Genomic DNA, 17,305 nt, shown 5'->3' with positions numbered 1-17,305 from the left:
CATGTATTATTAGCATCTGTAAGTTACAGATGGCTGAAACTTCTTCTGCAAGAAAGCCTCCATGTCAGAGTGCTTTTATGTTACTGTAAGTCAAGTACATGAAATCACTGTTAAAATTATTGCCAACTTAAAGCATGTATTTTTTAATAAATGCAGTCTGCCTGCTTTTTACAAGGCATTGTTTTATTGTAACCATAAAAACTTCAATTCCCTCTACCTAGAAGTTCATCTTTTGAATTACACTTTTCTAGTTCACTTACTCTGCAGTCAGTCAGCTTAATTTGTAACTTGTATAGATTTTCTGCCCAGCAACAGCAAAAGGAAAACATTCAACAGAAAAAGATGTCGTACCAGAAAGAGCACAAACCTGGCACTGAAACTGAGGGGCAAATATGCTTCTGGAAGCATTTTTAGGTTCTTAGTTGCCCAGTTTACAGTCTGAGAGTTCCAAATCATAGGAAGAGAAAGGGGCAACAAGATTTGAGGGGACTGGACAAGACAATGCAGCACTGCACATTCTTTTCCATCCAAAAGTGCCAGGGTGTGGTTTGGAAACACAGAGCCAGGATAAATGATTATGCGCTTTGCTAACTCCAGTGACCTCACAGCACAAGTATGTGGGACAACCTCTGGCAAAAGGCCCTTCTGCTTTATATAGGTTGCTTTCTGAATCTAATTCTGTAAGTATATGGGATCCAAGTAATGAGTTTGTTTAAGTAAGTACCAGTTAACAAACACCTTGCACTGAGCATCTTTAAGGCCTTACATCCTATTTCAGTGTATCAAAACCTAAATAGACTTTTATAGCCAGAGCTGGAGCAAGGTCAGGGGCTGAGGAGGGAGAGGGGCTGAGGGGCTCTCAGTGGTGCTCTGTGACAGGACAAGGAGCAATGGCCGTAAAGTAAAACACAAGACCACCTCAACATGAGGGTTAACTTCTTCACATCGAAGGTGGCAGAGCACTCGAACAGGCTGTTCAGGCAGTTTGTGGAGTCAGCCTCTGCAGAGACATTTCAAGCTCACCTGGACGCGCTCCTGTGTCACCTGCTGTGGGCGACCGTGCCCTGGCAGGGGAGCTGGGCTGGATGATCTCCAGAGTCCCTCCGGCTCTAACAATCCTTTATTGTGCGAAGGGAGGGCGGTGACGGGGGGTCGGTGAGGCGCTGAGGAACCGAGGCGAGGTGGTGAGGGCTAAGGGAGGTGCTGGGGGGCTGAGGCGGCATGAAGAGAACGAGGGACCGAGGCGGGGTGGAGGGGACTGAGGGACCGAGCCAGGGCGCTGCGGGGCGGCGATGGACCGAGGCGCTGAGGGATGGGGACAGAGGGAAGCGAGACGGGTCGGTGAGGGACCGAGGAGGGTGGCTGAGGCACTGAGGAGAGAGAGGGCACTGTGAGGGACCGAGACGGGTGGCTGAGGCACTGAGGAGAGAGAGGGCACTGTGGGGGACCGAGGCGGGTGGCTGAGGCGCTGAGGAGAGAGAGGGCACTGTGAGGGACCGAGGCGGGTGGCTGAGGCACTGAGGAGAGAGAGGGCACTGTGAGGGACAGAAGCGAGTGGCTGAGGCACTGAGGAGAGAGAGGGCACTGTGAGGGACCGAGACGGGTGGCTGAGGCACTGAGGAGAGAGAGGGCACTGTGAGGGACAGAAGCGAGTGGCTGAGGCACTGAGGAGAGAGAGGGCACTGTGGGGGACCGAGGCGGGTGGCTGAGGCGCTGAGGGAGAGGGCACTGTGAGGGACAGAAGCGAGTGGCTGAGGCACTGAGGAGAGAGAGGGCACTGTGAGGGACAGAAGCGAGTGGCTGAGGCACTGAGGGAGAGGGCACTGTGAGGGACCGGGGCGTGTGGCAGACACACGGAGAGGGCACGGAGAGGGGCCGGGGCGTGTGGCAGACACACGGAAAGGGCACTGAGAGGGGCCGGGGCGTGTGGCAGACACACGGAGAGGGCACTGAGAGGGGCCGGGCGGGTGGCGGACACACGGAAAGGGCACGGAGAGGGGCCGGGCGGGTGGCGGACACACGATGAAGGAACGGGCGGGTGGCCGAGGGGCGGGTCGCTGAGGGGCGGCGGCGCTGCGGCGCGCCCCCTTCCCGCCCCTCCGCTCGCTCCCGCCGCCTCTCGCGAGGCCGCCCCCCCCCGCGCGTCACCGGCGGAGCGGACGGGGACAACATGGCGGAGCGGCGGCGGCACAGGAAGCGCGTCCAGGTACCCGAGGCTCCCCCTCGTCTCTATCTCTCCCTCCCCGTGCTTAGAGAAGATTCCCCCGCGCCCTCCCCGCCCCGCGCTGTTGCGAGGTGGCGGCTGCGGGCGGCCCGCGGTGCGGGAGCTGAGCGCCCCAGTCTCGGGGCACCGGGAGCCCCTCAGGCCGGGGCCGGAGCTCGGGGTGGCAGGTTCTCCTCAGAATTTTCTAGCGGATAGGTAAACGCTGTGAAAACGGAATGGTGGAGCTCAAGTAGGAGCGTTTGGGGGCTGAGGGGCGGCCAGCGGGGCCCCCCCGGCACATCAGAGGCGCCCCCGCTTCATCCCCATGGGCTCTGCGCCCTCAGAAGTTTTTCGTCTCTCCATGACCAAAAAAATGACATTTGGAGCTGTTCCCCGTTTTTAATCGCCGCGTTATGCTCAGGATCCCCGCAGTTTTCAGTGTCGAACAATAGCTTAGTGCGGGTAACACCAAAACACCCGGGAGCTGCACCTTCACCCGGCGTGTCCGGCCCAGGCACCGTGAGCAGAAGACGTGGGACAGATGGTAAAAGCATCTTAAAAGCAAACGTGCCCCAACCAGGAAGTGATGCGAGAAGGAAAGGAAATTTGTGTCTGGAAAACATAAACAAACAGGCATGCCTATAAATAGACCTAATCAGCTTTGAGATAATGTTAAAATGTAGTGATAATGGTGTGGTGACACTGAGAGGCAAACTGAGGGCTGCTTCGGTGTTTTCACTTACCTGGGAGCCTGGTGTGTCGAGGTGTAATTTTTACAGGGAGTTTTACATAGTTTTTAATGCATGTTTTGGGCGTACTTACAGTATCAGTGACCATAACGCTTGTTACTGTTATATGTTATCAACACTCAGTTAAGTAGTGTTTGTTTGGGGTTTATTGCTCTGCTGTAAGAGCAGATAATATTCACGGGAGAGATCACAGAGCCATTCAACAATGCATGCTTCATGTCACCCTTCTGCTTGGCTGCCCTCTCTCCTTTCTCATCCTTCCCTTTCCCAGCCCACTTTTCCTTCCCCCAGGAAGATGGAGATCTGCCTATACCTGTAAAGGTTCATTTTTTTCCTTTAATTCCAATTTGCGAGGCAGGGGAAGAAATGCGAGGAGTCATTAATCAAAATCTTTTGAACGAGCCCTATCCATCACAGTATTCAATGAATTATTGCAAAACATCACAGAATTACTCTCCTTTTAACGTTTTTATAGGTTGTCCCTTTCTAAGGATGACAACAGCTCAGTAAAGCATGCATCAAATCAAATTTAAACACAATTTAATGTTTGTATAACACCCAAGGCTGTGGCCTTGCAGGCAGTTAAGCACATGCTTAATTTCCAGCCTGTTAGCAGTAAAAGTATTTCCCAGATTGTTAGTAATTAAATCAATATCTAGGTTTTCAAACTTAAGGTCGTGGCCTAAATTTGTGACAGAATTATGCAAATAAATGTTTATCATCACAGGTTCCTAGTGTAGGTTAACAACAATGGGAATACAAGACAGTGGACAAAGGATGCTGGTGAATGCCCAAGGGGTTTTCTTAATTGGTCAGTGAATAAAACAGCTCATATTTCTCTTGGCAGTGGGTTTTTGCAGTATGATTATCACGTTTGTCAGGCTCATGCTGCAAGTGTCTTCTTTTAAGATGAAGTGTGGGATTTTTATTTGTAGGTGCTTCAAGTGTTTTAGCAGTGTGTACTTAATTTAAGGCGATGTTGCCCCCCTAAAGGGATTATTTATTGTACTGCACACAAGTCTGACATCTGAATGCGCTGTATTTCTTGACAGGAGTGAGGTTCTTGGAAAAAGTTTGTGTTTTTAGCTGTGGATGAAGCTGATGTATTGAAGTTCAATTAGAAAAACCATGGGTGCAGAACCTGGGTGTGGAATGAATTTTTGTAGGATTTTATGCCTTTCATCAAGATTAGAATCATGGTAGTTTGGTCAGATAGCTAGACATGAAAAAAGGCTCAGAAATAATTCAAAGTTCTGTCTAGCCTGCTCCACGTTTCCCATTGGAAGCAGTCACAGGAAGGATGTGCTTTATGGAATGCACTTTCATCAGAAGACACGTTGCCCAATGTGTGTTGCATAGCTTAGACTCTTCCTCTGAAAGTTACAAAAGTTGCAAAAATTTTAACTTCAGAAGTTTGAACAAAGATATTTCAGAGGTAAATTTCTCCAGGTGTCATTCCTGATGGTAATTTAACTATAATCAAAACAGAAATTAATTCAGACATGCAGTAGTGAAGCTGGTCTGTAGGATGCAGATTGCTTACCCAGTGGCTCCCACATGATTCACATGTCTGAAATCAAGAATGCTTGCTGTGCATTAAGGACTTACTGACAGAAAAACAACATATGTTGTCTAATGGCTAGTTTAATCTTTTTATTTTAGACAAAATACATCTCAATAGATGGGAGATGCCTTTGAATGCCTGTTACTCCAACAACCTGATCAAAGCTATTTCATGTCCTGGAACTATATTTTTCCCATATGTGCCCTGAAATATTCACTTAACCACAAAGTGTTCGGTGTTGTTTCCTTTGGGCCGGGTAACACGTGGCACTGTGCTGGCAGCTCTGTAGTTGGACTGTTAAATAGGCATTAAGTTTTCATTACCTTGGCTGCATTCCACATGCACAGTTTTAGTCTGCCCGGGTCAGGTTTTGGGCTGATCTTTGCCTTGGGATTAACAGCACTTGGTGTCGCACCTTGTTGCTATGTCCTGCACTCCAGAAATGTTAATGCACATAAATACTGCTCCTGAAAAGAGAGAAAACAGCTCCTGAGCAGTTTGGAGGTCAATGTCTCACTGCAAATTGATGGCTGAGGTGGCATCAATGCCATTAATGACAGGTACTTTCCTTGTTGACTTTTTGTTGACTTGTGATTCAAGTTCTGAGATTCTCCTGATGAAGGACATCTACTAATCATTAACTGTTGTAGCCTACAGTTGGGTCCTGTTGAGATTTGGGTTCTGCTGGAAGGAAGATGCACAGCTGCAGAGCTGCATTGCTGCTCCTCTGCTGCAGTTTTATGTGAATGACTCTGAAAAGGATCTGCAGAAAGGACGATGAAATGGCTTTCCAGCAATGCATAGTTTACTGTAGCTTGACCATTTGGCTTAATTTTCTTCATAAATTCTAGTAAAAATGAGTGGGATGATAACAAAGGAGACTGGTTAAATTGTGTCTTTGAAAGCTGAGTGGTGTCAGCTGATAGAGGAGGAAGAAACAAAGATCAAGGGGGCAAAACTAGAAAAATGGGAATTAAAAGTAGCAGCCTGAGTTGTCATTAAAACAAGAATCAGTCTTTTGGAAATCTTGAGTTACATTTTTGGAGGTGGGAAGGGAAAAAGTCAAAACAGCTGGCCTGGGGTTGGAAGGGGACTAAAGCTGGCATGTTCTGGCCTCAAAATACTATACATTGCTCCTTGGATCTGTTTTAGAACTCTGTATGTTTACAGTGTTTTGTATGTTTTGCTCAAAAAAAATTAGCAATGGTTTAAAAAAAGGGAAGAAAACAGATACTTCTGTTTTCATAGGATGTGGACTGCAAAACATCTGCTCATCTTTTTCTTTAAAGAAAAGTTAATGTTTTGTGGCCTGCACATAGCCACAAAATCCTGAAGAACTGGTTTCTCCACATGGTTTTGCCACAGTTCCTTTCAAGAGACCTGGGGCAGGCCTTGTACTGGTCATCAGTGCAGGAGTCCAGCAAGTTTATGTTTGTTACTCACTGAGGAAAACAAGGATGTCCTAAGAGCAAGTCCTAATGCCCTGGTGTGTGTTTCCCCCTACCCATTCCAGTCATGCCAATCTGTGCTTTGTCTTTGTCTATGGCACGTTGGTTTATTTTAGGCAAAGTACAAATATCTCAGCAGCACCCAGTACCCTGCCACAGAACATCCACTCTGAGATCCTGACAGTCAACAGGGAAGGGAAAAAGACAATCCTTCAGTTCAGCCCGAGCACTTTCAGAGAAGAGTGGGCTGATACAGTTGTAGTCTTTATAATGAGGTGTGTGGAACAGAACCTGGACTGACACAGTGTCATTTCTGATGTAGCTTCTCAAAAAAAGACAAAGAAAAAACAGGCACCACATGTTAAATATGCTTAAATTTCTTCTTTTCCTTATCTGGAAACTGTATCAACTATTAGGCTTCAGCAGCCTGCTTTGAGGGATGGTGTTCTGAAAATCTAAGACCAAAGAAATCAACTAGATATTGTTTCATTGAAATAAAACAATTTTTATGACCCTTTTGAAACAGAGGAGCATAAATCCTTATAATACATTTGGCTGCACATGGAATAACTTTTCTTGCTAGTGACATTCATCATTTAGTCTCTTCTGATTTTCCAGAAACCCTGTTTATGTTACCAGGTTGTGGAAGGAAATTGGCCTGTCTTGGGTCATGCCTGTCTTCTTGCAACTGTGACACAAAGAGGGAATGAAATGAGTGCAGTTTTCAAACCAGAAATGTGCTCGGCCCTTCTGTCATCCACTGAGTGTTCCAGGAGTAGGAGAACTGGAATAAGTCATGCTTGGGTAGAGCTGAGGGGGAGAATTCAGTGGCTCAGTTCAGGTGTTATTTTGATGTGTTCAGGCGTCTCTGGTGCTGCAGTCCCAGCTGGGGGTTGAATTAACTGGGAACTGCATCCATGCAGTGAAGTCCAGAAGGGACTGTGCTGTACTTTGATTTGGGAGATAATGGTAAGTTTGTTTAGGACTTTCCCTTCACTTCAGTGAGTCTGGAAGGTCCCTGGGTTTGATTATCCTTTTATGAATTCATATAGGGCAGAATTCTGATTGAGAATTATTCTTAAAAATTTAAAATGTCTTTGCATTTCTAGCAAATCACTAGGCTGAGCACTGCTTTTTCTGTCAGTAGGTGGAGTTCTGTCTAGATAAGTAAGAAATTTGGTTTGATTTTATTTTTAATGGCCAGAGTTCATAAATCATCAGGGATTGTAAATCTCTAGTGACAACATGGGCTACTTTTAAAAATGAACACAAAATTTGGTTGAACTGCAACTTTTAAAAGTTTTGCCTAGGGTAATGAACTTGCCATTGCTTTGGTTGTTTTCATTTATTGATAGAATATATTATTTTCTGTCAGTCATTTATTTTCACATTTTAACAGAAGCCTGGCTCTGCAAACAAAGGGATGAAAATAGGATGAAAAATGGGGATTAAATTGCAGGGGACACTTTCTCAGAATGAGCTCAGTTAAACTGTGGCACTTTCACTGGGAAGCTTTTTTTTGTTTGGGCTATTATGAAACTATCCCTCATGGACAAAGAAACAAGAGAGAAAGGAGCAATAAAAAAATATCCTGGTGCCAGCCCCTGCCTGTGTAGTGCATCACATGACCCAGCAGGATCATAAATATTTTAAGAAGAAGGAGGAGAAAAACCACCTTAGCAGAGGAGTTAATACTGATGAGAATATCTGCAATTTCTCTGTTTTACTGTTCATGCTGTGAAGAACATTTGCCCTGTGAATTGTTCCAAATGTCATTTCCTCACAGGAATTCCTAGAAAAGCAGTGTTTCACACACAATTGCTGCCTGCAGTCCCCAGTCTGCTGGAGCCTTATCCCATGTGGCAGTGATGGGACACGGTCACTTGTTTTATTTCAGTGCATTGGAACCCCTTTTGTTGCTGTTCAGTTACTCTGGTACCAAGTTGGGTGGCTTGGCTTGATTTAGTTACTGGTACAACTGTACCATGTAAGAGGGCCTGAAACCACAGAACATAAATTATGTCCATTCATGCACTGTCAGGGAATAGTTTTCTAATCTGATGTTCAATACAGATTTTTTAAATTTAAAAATGAAAAACAGGATTGAACATGCAGAAGGTAATATCCATTTGAGGACTTTTAGGATCATCTGGCCTAATTTGGGCACGTTTTTGAAACCACCTGGTGAGTGAGCATATTCCTGCTTTCATGTGGAAGATTTAGACTTTTTAAAAGTCTCAGAACTAAGGACTGTGGAGTCTTTTGGTAATTTGGATACTTTGTGTCTGTATTATTCTTTTCAAAATTCTCCTCAGACAGGAAAACCAACAATCTCCTCTATAAGGATACTCATTAACCTGTTGGTTTTGAAAGTTAGCTGTTGAAAATTAACAACTCTGACCATCTCAAGCTTTTATTCTGGTATAAACACATCTATTTCATCTTGCATTTCCATTTGCCATGCTGCTTGTGATACTATGATTATGCATATTAAAAGCAGTAATGGAGGTTCGATATGTTTATTGACCTTTAGGAAAAGTAGGTCTTTAAATAGACTCTGAAACTTTTATTCCTGTAAATGACCAATGTGATTTGTGGGTGATACAATCTATTTCTTCAGGCAACACGAGAGGAACAGGTACAGAAAAGGCACTGCAGGGTGGAAAGCTGTCCCATGTTTCTGTGTTTCTGATTCACAAATAGCAGAGGGGGGTTGGAGAATTAAACCTTATGGACTGAATGAATTTACAGAAACGAATGTTGAGGTAGTTTGTGTAAGTCAGTTTAATATAGCAGCCTATGGTTTCTTTCAGATATATTTTTGTAAAACAGGAACATTAGAAAGTTCTTCCTTTCCCTGCTTGCAAATATTAGACCTTAATTTTACATAACTGAAAATGCCCATCTCCAAAATGCCTTACACATCTCAGAGTTCTGTCACCTTTCTGCAGGGTGGTAAAAGCACAGAATTTGTGAATATGTGCAGACTTCTCATAAAATATTGGTTTCATCCTGCTGTGCTTTCATACTGATGTTCTACTCTGTAGATTGGAAGAATCTCTTCAAGGGTACTCTAAAGTTTCATTCTGTAGTTGTGCAGTGGGCAAATAAATTTTCTAGCCAAATCTTTCAGCTTCTTTTCAACATGGTTTTCTCCTTCTCACATGAAATCTGAGCTGCTCTGTGTTCTGAGTGTCTTTGTTGCTGTCAATTCATACACACTCATTCCTCACTCTGCTTTCTCTTTGTTCCCAGCTTCACAACTGTTTCCATCCCAGCTGTGTACCTTAAGCAGCTTCCCATGTGCTGCTTTCCTCTTAGGCCTTCCTTTAGTTTGCTCTTTCTACAGATCTGCTAAAGGAGTTTGTCCTCCTTACCTTCAGTTTTTCTGACTTGAGATTTGCTGCTTTTTTGCTTCCTATAGACAGAAAGTCCTCAGGAAAAATGACTTGACCAATTTTCACATCCTTTATGTTTTATTTGTTATTTATATACTGCTGTGAAATAACAAAGACTTTGCAATATCTGATTTTTTAAGCCCAAATGGGTGATTTCCTTATGTGTTTAAAACTGTATTAATAATTTTTGACTTTTCCCACTGTAGGAAGTTGGTGAGCCGTTCAAGGAGGAGAAGGCTGTTGCTAAATACTTGCGCTTCAACTGTCCAACAAAATCCACCAACATGATGGGCCACCGAGTTGATTATTTTATTGGTAGGGTTGCTTTTAACCAGATAATTCAGGTTTCTTCTAACATTGCACTTGGAGGGTGGGAGAGGCTGTTTTATTTTTATTAGTAGTACTTTATCTAATAAGTACTGATCCTGCAGTTTGGTTTTGAAAACTTATCTAGGTCTTAGGAAGCCATAAAATTAATCTCACTAGCTTGGAGTAAATGCAATAAACTTTTCACTCTGTGGTTTAAAGGTGTGTGATGTCAAGAGGAATATATTTCAGAATAGTGACTAGTCTTGGTTGAAAGTATGTGGAACATCACCAGAACAGACTGGGCATTGTGGTTCAAGGAATGTAGACTAAATGTTAAAAATAATGTTAATTTGAATGCATTTTTAATTAACTTTTTTTCCTCTAGCTTCAAAAGCTGTGGATTGCCTCCTGGATTCTAAATGGGCAAAGGCAAAGAAAGGAGAGGAGGCTCTCTTTACAACCCGAGAGTCTGTAGTTGATTACTGCAACAGGTATGACCCAGGCTACTTCTTCAGTGTCATCAGTTGCTGTAGTTGTCCAGATGTCACAGTTATTTATGAACCAGTGTAACTTGGGCTTCGTGCATCCAAAACATTAGTGGTTGTATGCAAAAACAATGATTTTAATGATTTATATTGCTGTGTTTGAGGGTGGAAATGGTGTAGTTTCATTATTTTTGTTCCCAGAACTCTCTCAGGCTTTCACTCCACTGCACTGGGGCAGCAAGGTGATCCAAAGGAGTTTCCTGAATTTTGACAATATTTGAAGCTAATAGGGTCAAAACTCAGATCCCTCTGTCCCTGCTGTCTGAGGAGCGGGATTCTCTACTGCTCTTCCTGTTGGGAATTCACCTGTGCTCCTTTCAACAATGTTTCTAGTTGGTGGTGACCTTAAGAATATCAAATACTACATCCTGCTGTCCTGCTTGCCATATATTTATATCTCCATACATAAAGAGATAATATATGTACTTGCAATAAGGTCTGTTTGTAGCTGACAGGAAGGGAAAACTTGGCATAGGTACCAGAGTTTCAACAGAGCATTTGTGCATCACTTACCAGTGATCTTGAAGAGCTGTATGTCCACTTCCTTATTTCTGCTATGAAATATGTTGACATGAACTTGAAAGTAAATATTGCAGGAATTGCACTAATGGGAAAGATAATTAAATGGATCTGGTGGGTTGCTGTATCCTACATCTTGTGTGTTCACTTATATCTGCAAAATGCTGCCACAGAAAAGTAGTTTTTACCCAGTTTTGAACAGATGAACCAAAAAAAAGCAAAGCAAAAGGCAAGCCATGGGATGATAAGTAGGTCTGGTGTGTGTAGCTCTAAATAGAGCAGATGATTGTGACCTTGCCTTTCAGTCATGCTGGTCATGATTATGTTAGAGAGATAATCTAGAATGGTGTCTAATAACATAATTGAGTGTAAATGTTGTTCTCACTACTGCACTTAAATGAATCATTTATACTTATTTCATTTTAAGACTCCTGAAAAAACAGTTCTTTCATCGAGCACTGAAAGTGATGAAAATGAAACCTGACAAGGATACAAAGAAAGAAAAGGAAAAAGGAAAAGGTGAGAGTGCGAAAGAAGAGGAGAAAAAGAGCAAGAAGGAAAGTGGCAAAGATGAAAAAACAAAGAAGGAGAAGGAGAAAGAAAAGGAAAAGAAAAAAGATGGTGAAAAAGATGAGTGTAAGAAGGTAAGTACTGTGGGTAAGAGAAGAGAGAAACCTGTAACAAATACATCAGCAGATTGTTAACATTGCACTGGCTCAGAAGTTGATATTCTAAAATATGCCATGCTTTATTTTCCTGTTTTAATCTCTAAAATATGCTGCTTTTTTTTGTTACCTTTTGAATTTGTCTTATTTTGGTCTAGATCAAAAAAGAGGCTTCAGTTGGCCTTTGTGTACCTTGTCATCTTTTAATGTGGGCTGAGTTACTCAAAACCTGTTTCTCTCCAGTGGCAGCAGGCAGGGAGGCTGTGTACATCAGTAACCATAGACTGACACGTGTGCAGGTGACCAAACATCCAAACCAGTGCAGCTGCACCAGTGAAACAAACAGTTTTGCAGTGTTTGGTAACAGGAATGTTTGGAATGTCACATTTGGCATGTGGGGCCTGTAACTGGCTGTGTAACAGTGCTCCATGACTGCCTGCATCCTGCTGCTTGCACTTGAGCTTCCAAGTTTAAACTACTCCTGCTGTCCAGATTTTAATGTGGTTTGGGTTTGTTTTCACTCCTGATTGGTTTTATTACTTATTTATTATTAGCAGAACAGGATTTCTGAAATGCTGGGAAACTGCAAGAGAAATTTGATGAGTGAATATGGTTTTTCTTCTACATATGGTGCTCTGAATCAGTGAAAGTTAGTAGGATAGTGATCCAAAGTTATTCCCACTCAGACATTCCTAAGTGAAGTAATGGCACATCTACTGAGAGTTACAGTTTGTCTACAAAGGTTTGGTTGTCCAGAGAAACCTAAATGGTGAATAAGAGAGTTATAAACAGGACAATCCCACTGCAGTCCCAGCCCAGTGTAAGATTACCCAACCCCTGAGGTACTGCAAAATGCTGCTGCTGGAAGTTGCAAACTCCTCCATTCCACTGTCATCAGGGGAGGTACATTATTAAATGTATGTTAATTTTTAAACTAATCATTATTTATTGAACAGATATTTATTGGATTATATAAACCAGTGGGTAAGAACTTGAATGAAACACAGGACCAAAACCACAAAGTTAATTTATCACAATGAAGTAAGCAAAGAGAAGCAAACAGGAGACAGAGAAGAGGAAGCACAAGATCCAAAAAGAGATTGAGGAGGACGAAGAATATATGGGCAGAAACTGATTGTGCCAGGATGTCCCTTTGGTAAACATGGCACTAAAATAGCAAATAATTCTAACAAAGTCAATGATGGTGAAGTGTTGTTCCCTGTTCTTGATCCCTGCACAGACTTTCTGTTAATATCAACCCAGCTTTGCTGGGCATTTGATGACACAGTGTAATCCTGAAGTCATAGTCTAGTCATTAGACGCTAAAAATGAGATTTTACTTAAAATTTTCCTTGATTTTTGAGGTACCCAGTTGATAATAAATGGAAGAAATAAAGTATCTTTACTTTAAAAAAAACCAAAAAAGTGTGAACATGATCTTAAGTTTGTGAAAAGTTACCAGATTAAATATATTAACAGATACTATAAATTAAGTAAAAATAAATCATAAAAGTAATGTACAATATTAAATATAAAAATGAAAACATTCTATTTTGTAATTTTTATATATGATTATTTATATATGTATTTTTAATATATAATTTTTTTTACATATTAAATATCAATAAAATATTTATGTTTGTCCTTAGGATGACACCCCAGGAACACCCAAGAAAAAGGAAACTAAGAGAAAATTTAAACTTGAACCACATGAAGACCAAGTTTTCTTGGATGGAAATGAGGTAAGATTTATAGGTGCTTTTCAACTTTGGGTGTCACCATGCTATTGTCAGACAGGACCATAATTTACTGGATTTCTGCAAACTCCTTGACATGTTGAAAGAAAAATTAATGGCAATGTGATGGCTGATCTTGATTTTCAGATACTTCAAGGAGGTTAAAGACAGGTAAATAGAGGATAGTAACTTTAAAAAAATCCCAAAGAAAACTTCCTTACCAGTAACTGAGGTGTTGGTGGCCATGAGGTGAAATGTTTGTCCTCAGGGTGGGTTCAGGGGCTGGTGGAGCTGACCCTGCCTGGGACAGGAGGGTGGGACAAAGACTCCTGAAGTCCCTCCAGCCCAAGTTATCCTACAGCCACTGGCATGCCAAAATTGTTCTGAGCCAAACAAGCCTTCCATGTTCAGTCACAGGAGGGGAAATAAAAAATATCTGCCTGGCTTTGTGATCTGAGCAGACAGGCACCCTTTGGCATGCCTCAATGCTCATCCTGGCTTTAGCACTGAAATTGTGGCCTTAAATACTTCCATGTGCTTTGCTGTTCTGGAAGACAAAGAATTTACTTATTTGCCAGCTCTGTAATGTACAGAGTCACATTTGTACTTCTCAAATTTGGGATAGGTGGTAAGTTTTACTGTGCTGTGTGTGGCTGTACTGCAATCTTCCCCAGGATTCTTGTGTTCTTTTGGTTATAAAACATACATGGCAGCAAATTCTGTAAATAAATCACTTGTGCAGAAAATGTGTTTCCCCTTTGTATCTTGATTTTACCTTTCTCAGTTCTTCTACACTGGCTTTACTCTGTTTCATCCCATCTCATGTGGAATCACACCCAGCTCTGATCCTCCCTGTCTTCACATGAGGTGCCCATTCCAAAGGAGGCTGCAGCACAGTGTCTGCAATACCACAGCAGTTACTGCTTGTCTTAACATCAGTTACTTCTCTGTTTATTAATGAGCTGACATTTTTTAACAACTGTAATTCACAAAAGCTTTTTTTAAGTAGTAGCTGGTTTAGAGTCAATTCTTGGGTATTTGCATTCAAGCTGGGTTTTTCCCTTTCCTCCATTATTTTGCACTTACAAACACTGGATATCACACCCTTATTGCCAGTCACCATCTTTATCGTGCTTGGGCTCACAGAACAGCTGACTGGCAGCAGCTGCACCTGAATAACTTTGGCACCCTGTGGGAAGCAGAATGTTAAATATTTATTGCATCACACGGAATCACCGCTGCCTCCCAGGTCTGGTAGTTGGTATTGACACAATATTGACTGCAATGAGGGTTGCTGGTTTCTAGTAACCAGCAACTTCTTTTCATAATTAGAAGCTCAGATTCAGACTGTTTAATTTGCTAAGAAAAAAAAACCACAGATTTTTCTAGTTCAGAAAATCCTGCACTTTACTAAGAAGTTTTTCATTTATGGCTGAGCAGGTCAGATTCAAAGGGACCCACAGTTCTCGAACAGACATTTGGCTCTGAGAGTTGTGGCTGTAGACCTGGAGGTAACAGTGCTGTGGGACAGAGGGTGCAGGGCCACTGATCTGGGCCCAGCACGGGGCCTGCAGTGAGCATTCCAGCTGCCTCCTTTGTTCCAGGTGTGCAGTCTAGGTGTTTTCAAAGCTCACAGGACTTTATGTTTCCACTTAGTGGACTTGGGAATCTTTTTAATTTTTTGCCTTTTTTTTTTTTTTTTTTTTTTTTTTTTTTTTTTTTTTTTGCTTCATGCTGAGCAACATTAATGAATAAAGAAAGATACAACCAAACCTTGATTCAGTGATAACTTCAGAATCTTTCATTTTCCCATCAGTTCTGCTGTCTGATTGTTTTCCTCAGGATTGTATCACCTGTCAGTTACCCTTCCTAGGAATCACAGCCCCTTGCCCTGACCAGGTGTTGGCCAGAAGGCTTTTTTCTCAGCACCAGGCACTGCAGCCTGGCAGTGAGTGTTTGGGTGAGGGAATACAGGAGATGTTTATCAGAGAGCTTGTTCCGAGTGTAAACCATGTCATTTCTATTATAGGTCTATGTGTGGATCTATGACCCTGTTCACTTTAAAACTTTTGCCATGGGACTTGTACTTGGTAAGTCAGAGTACACACAAGTTGTTTATTTCTGTTCCCTTAAGCTAACCAGTGAGTTGTCCAGTGGGCAAATGCGGGTTATGTAAAAAATATGAAATATGTTATGAGTGATGCATTTCTGACCCTAAAACTTGTATTTGTGTAGACTAAGATTAATCAGCCGATTTTATTTTTTAATCTAAAATAGTATAGATGTTAACTGAATCTAAGATACTGCTTTGAATGAGCAGTAAACCTGGAACCTCTGCACATGTACCAGGAAAAACTAATGATGCTTCTCGTGCCTCTGTCCTGCCCTCCCTGCTCAGTGATTGCCGTTATAGCCGCCACCCTGTTCCCGCTCTGGCCAGCCGAGATGCGCGTCGGTGTTTATTACCTCAGCGTGGGCGCCGGCTGCTTTGTGGCCAGCATTCTGCTCCTCGCCGTGGGTGAGTGTCGGCAGGCGGGGTCCGAGAGGCGCAGGCACCGCCCGGCTCTTCCGCGAGCCCGGAGCGGGCGGTGCCGCAGCCGGGAGGCTCCTGTGTGCGCTTCCCTCCGGCCAGCGGGTGTCACAGTTGTGCCGCGGCAGGAGAGAGCTCAGGCTCGTGTCACCTGTCGGTGTCTCCTGTGTAGTGCACATTGGTTTACTGCTTGTGTTCAAACAGGAAAGTGCGGAACAAACCCAGAACTGCACACAGAAACGTTAAGAGGCCAGAATGGCGTCACAGGAATTTAAAGCTTTCTGTGGCAGAGGGGTTTAAGAGCTAAATAAGAGATAAGATCCATGGTTAGTGGGGTGGAGGAGACACAGTAAGAATAAACTACTCCACAGAGCTATTGTGGAATGAGGGGTTTCTTCCCAACATCCCCCAGTCCCTGGCTGGGGGTGGGCATCAGCAGTGAACATCTCTTACGGCATGGTTGTACAGTGTGTGTGCCTGTAACAAAATCCAAACTTTCCCTTGTTTTCACACAGCTCGCTGCATTCTTTTCCTTATCATCTGGCTCATCACTGGAGGAAGGCATCACTTCTGGTTCCTGCCAAACCTTACAGCAGATGTGGGATTCATTGACTCCTTCAGGCCCCTGTACACACACGAATACAAAGGACCAAAAGCAGACTTAAAGAAAGAGGAGAAAGCAGAATCCAAAAAGCAGCAAAAATATGACAGCGAGGAGAAATCAGATAGTGAGAAGAAGGAAGAAGAGGATGGAAAAACAGAAGCCACACGGAACTCGGGAACAGACGGCTCAGGAGGAGAGCGACATTCAGACACTGACAGTGACAGGCGTGAAGATGACAGGTCCCAGCACAGTAGTGGCAATGGAAACGACTTTGAAATGATCACAAAAGAGGAACTGGAACAGCAAACAGATGAAGGGGATTGTGAGGAGGAAGAGGAGGAAGATACCGAAAGTGGGCCTTCACATGGAAAATCATAACTCACTGTGGTTTGGGACTAAGTATGTGCAAATGGTTGGATTTTCTTTGTTGGCTGATCACCAAAACATAGACCATACAGTAGCATCTTTGTTTGCTGAAATATCCGTGTTACCAAACAGTTTTATATCTAGTTCCTTCATTTTTTTTAGCCATTAACTTGATTACTCGGTACTATGTTAATCATTAATATCCATTTACAGAAGTTTTATCAATTTGACAAGTTTTTTATTGATTGATAGATTGCCCAGATTGTCCTCAAACACACTGAAAAACATCATTTTCTGGTACTTGCATAACTGGTCAATTAGTTTAGCTTCTCAAACTTGCTTTTGTAAACCAGGTAAAAGTTGAATGACCAAATCTCAGATTATTCCTAGTTATCCTCATCTGATAGTTAGGTAAAGCCCTTCTTAGCCCACAGCCTTCTTGATATTTTTCTTGATTTTGTTTTCAAAAGACTGTGAGAATTTTCCTGAGAAAACTAGTTTTAGCAGAAGTGTTTTGCTGACAGTAGAGGAGCTGGTAGTGCTGAATTTGGCTGCAGTGTTCTCTGTTTCTCCAGCCTGTGTGCCAGCAACTGAGGAAATCCAAACTGGTTTTGTGCATCCAGTGCAGAGAGAGATGTCATCTCCAGCAGGTGAAGGAAGCAGCATGGT

The 17,305-nt window shown here is 42.9% G+C and overlaps 1 protein-coding gene across 1 annotated transcript; it reads left to right on the top strand.

The window, feature by feature from the left end:
* Positions 1-2,098: 2,098 nt before the first annotated feature.
* On the top strand, positions 2,099-16,766 carry SEC62 (SEC62 preprotein translocation factor). The gene is made up of 8 exons (XM_021548199.2): positions 2,099-2,206; positions 9,569-9,677; positions 10,057-10,162; positions 11,163-11,379; positions 13,050-13,142; positions 15,166-15,226; positions 15,535-15,654; positions 16,182-16,766. Exons 1-8 carry the CDS (start codon positions 2,171-2,173, stop codon positions 16,646-16,648), a joined length of 1,209 nt encoding a protein of 402 aa, XP_021403874.2. The 5' UTR covers positions 2,099-2,170; the 3' UTR covers positions 16,649-16,766.
* Positions 16,767-17,305: the final 539 nt, after the last annotated feature.

The sequence above is a fragment of the Lonchura striata genome, chromosome 10 (assembly GCF_046129695.1).
Source record: "Lonchura striata isolate bLonStr1 chromosome 10, bLonStr1.mat, whole genome shotgun sequence".
Taxonomy (NCBI): Eukaryota; Metazoa; Chordata; class Aves; order Passeriformes; family Estrildidae; genus Lonchura; species Lonchura striata.
This window is presented reverse-complemented; position numbering and strand designations above follow the sequence as displayed.

What these genes read in the sequence shown, in the direction of transcription:
- SEC62 (XM_021548199.2), top strand. Translation starts at nt 2,171, where the DNA reads ATGGCGGAGCGGCGGCGGCACAGGAAGCGCGTCCAG. An exon ending in GGCACAGGAAGCGCGTCCAG is followed by an intron (nt 2,207 to 9,568) that starts GTACCCGAGGCT and finishes TTCCCACTGTAG; the next exon opens with GAAGTTGGTGAGCCGTTCAA. An exon ending in TGCCATGGGACTTGTACTTG is followed by an intron (nt 15,227 to 15,534) that starts GTAAGTCAGAGT and finishes CTCCCTGCTCAG; the next exon opens with TGATTGCCGTTATAGCCGCC.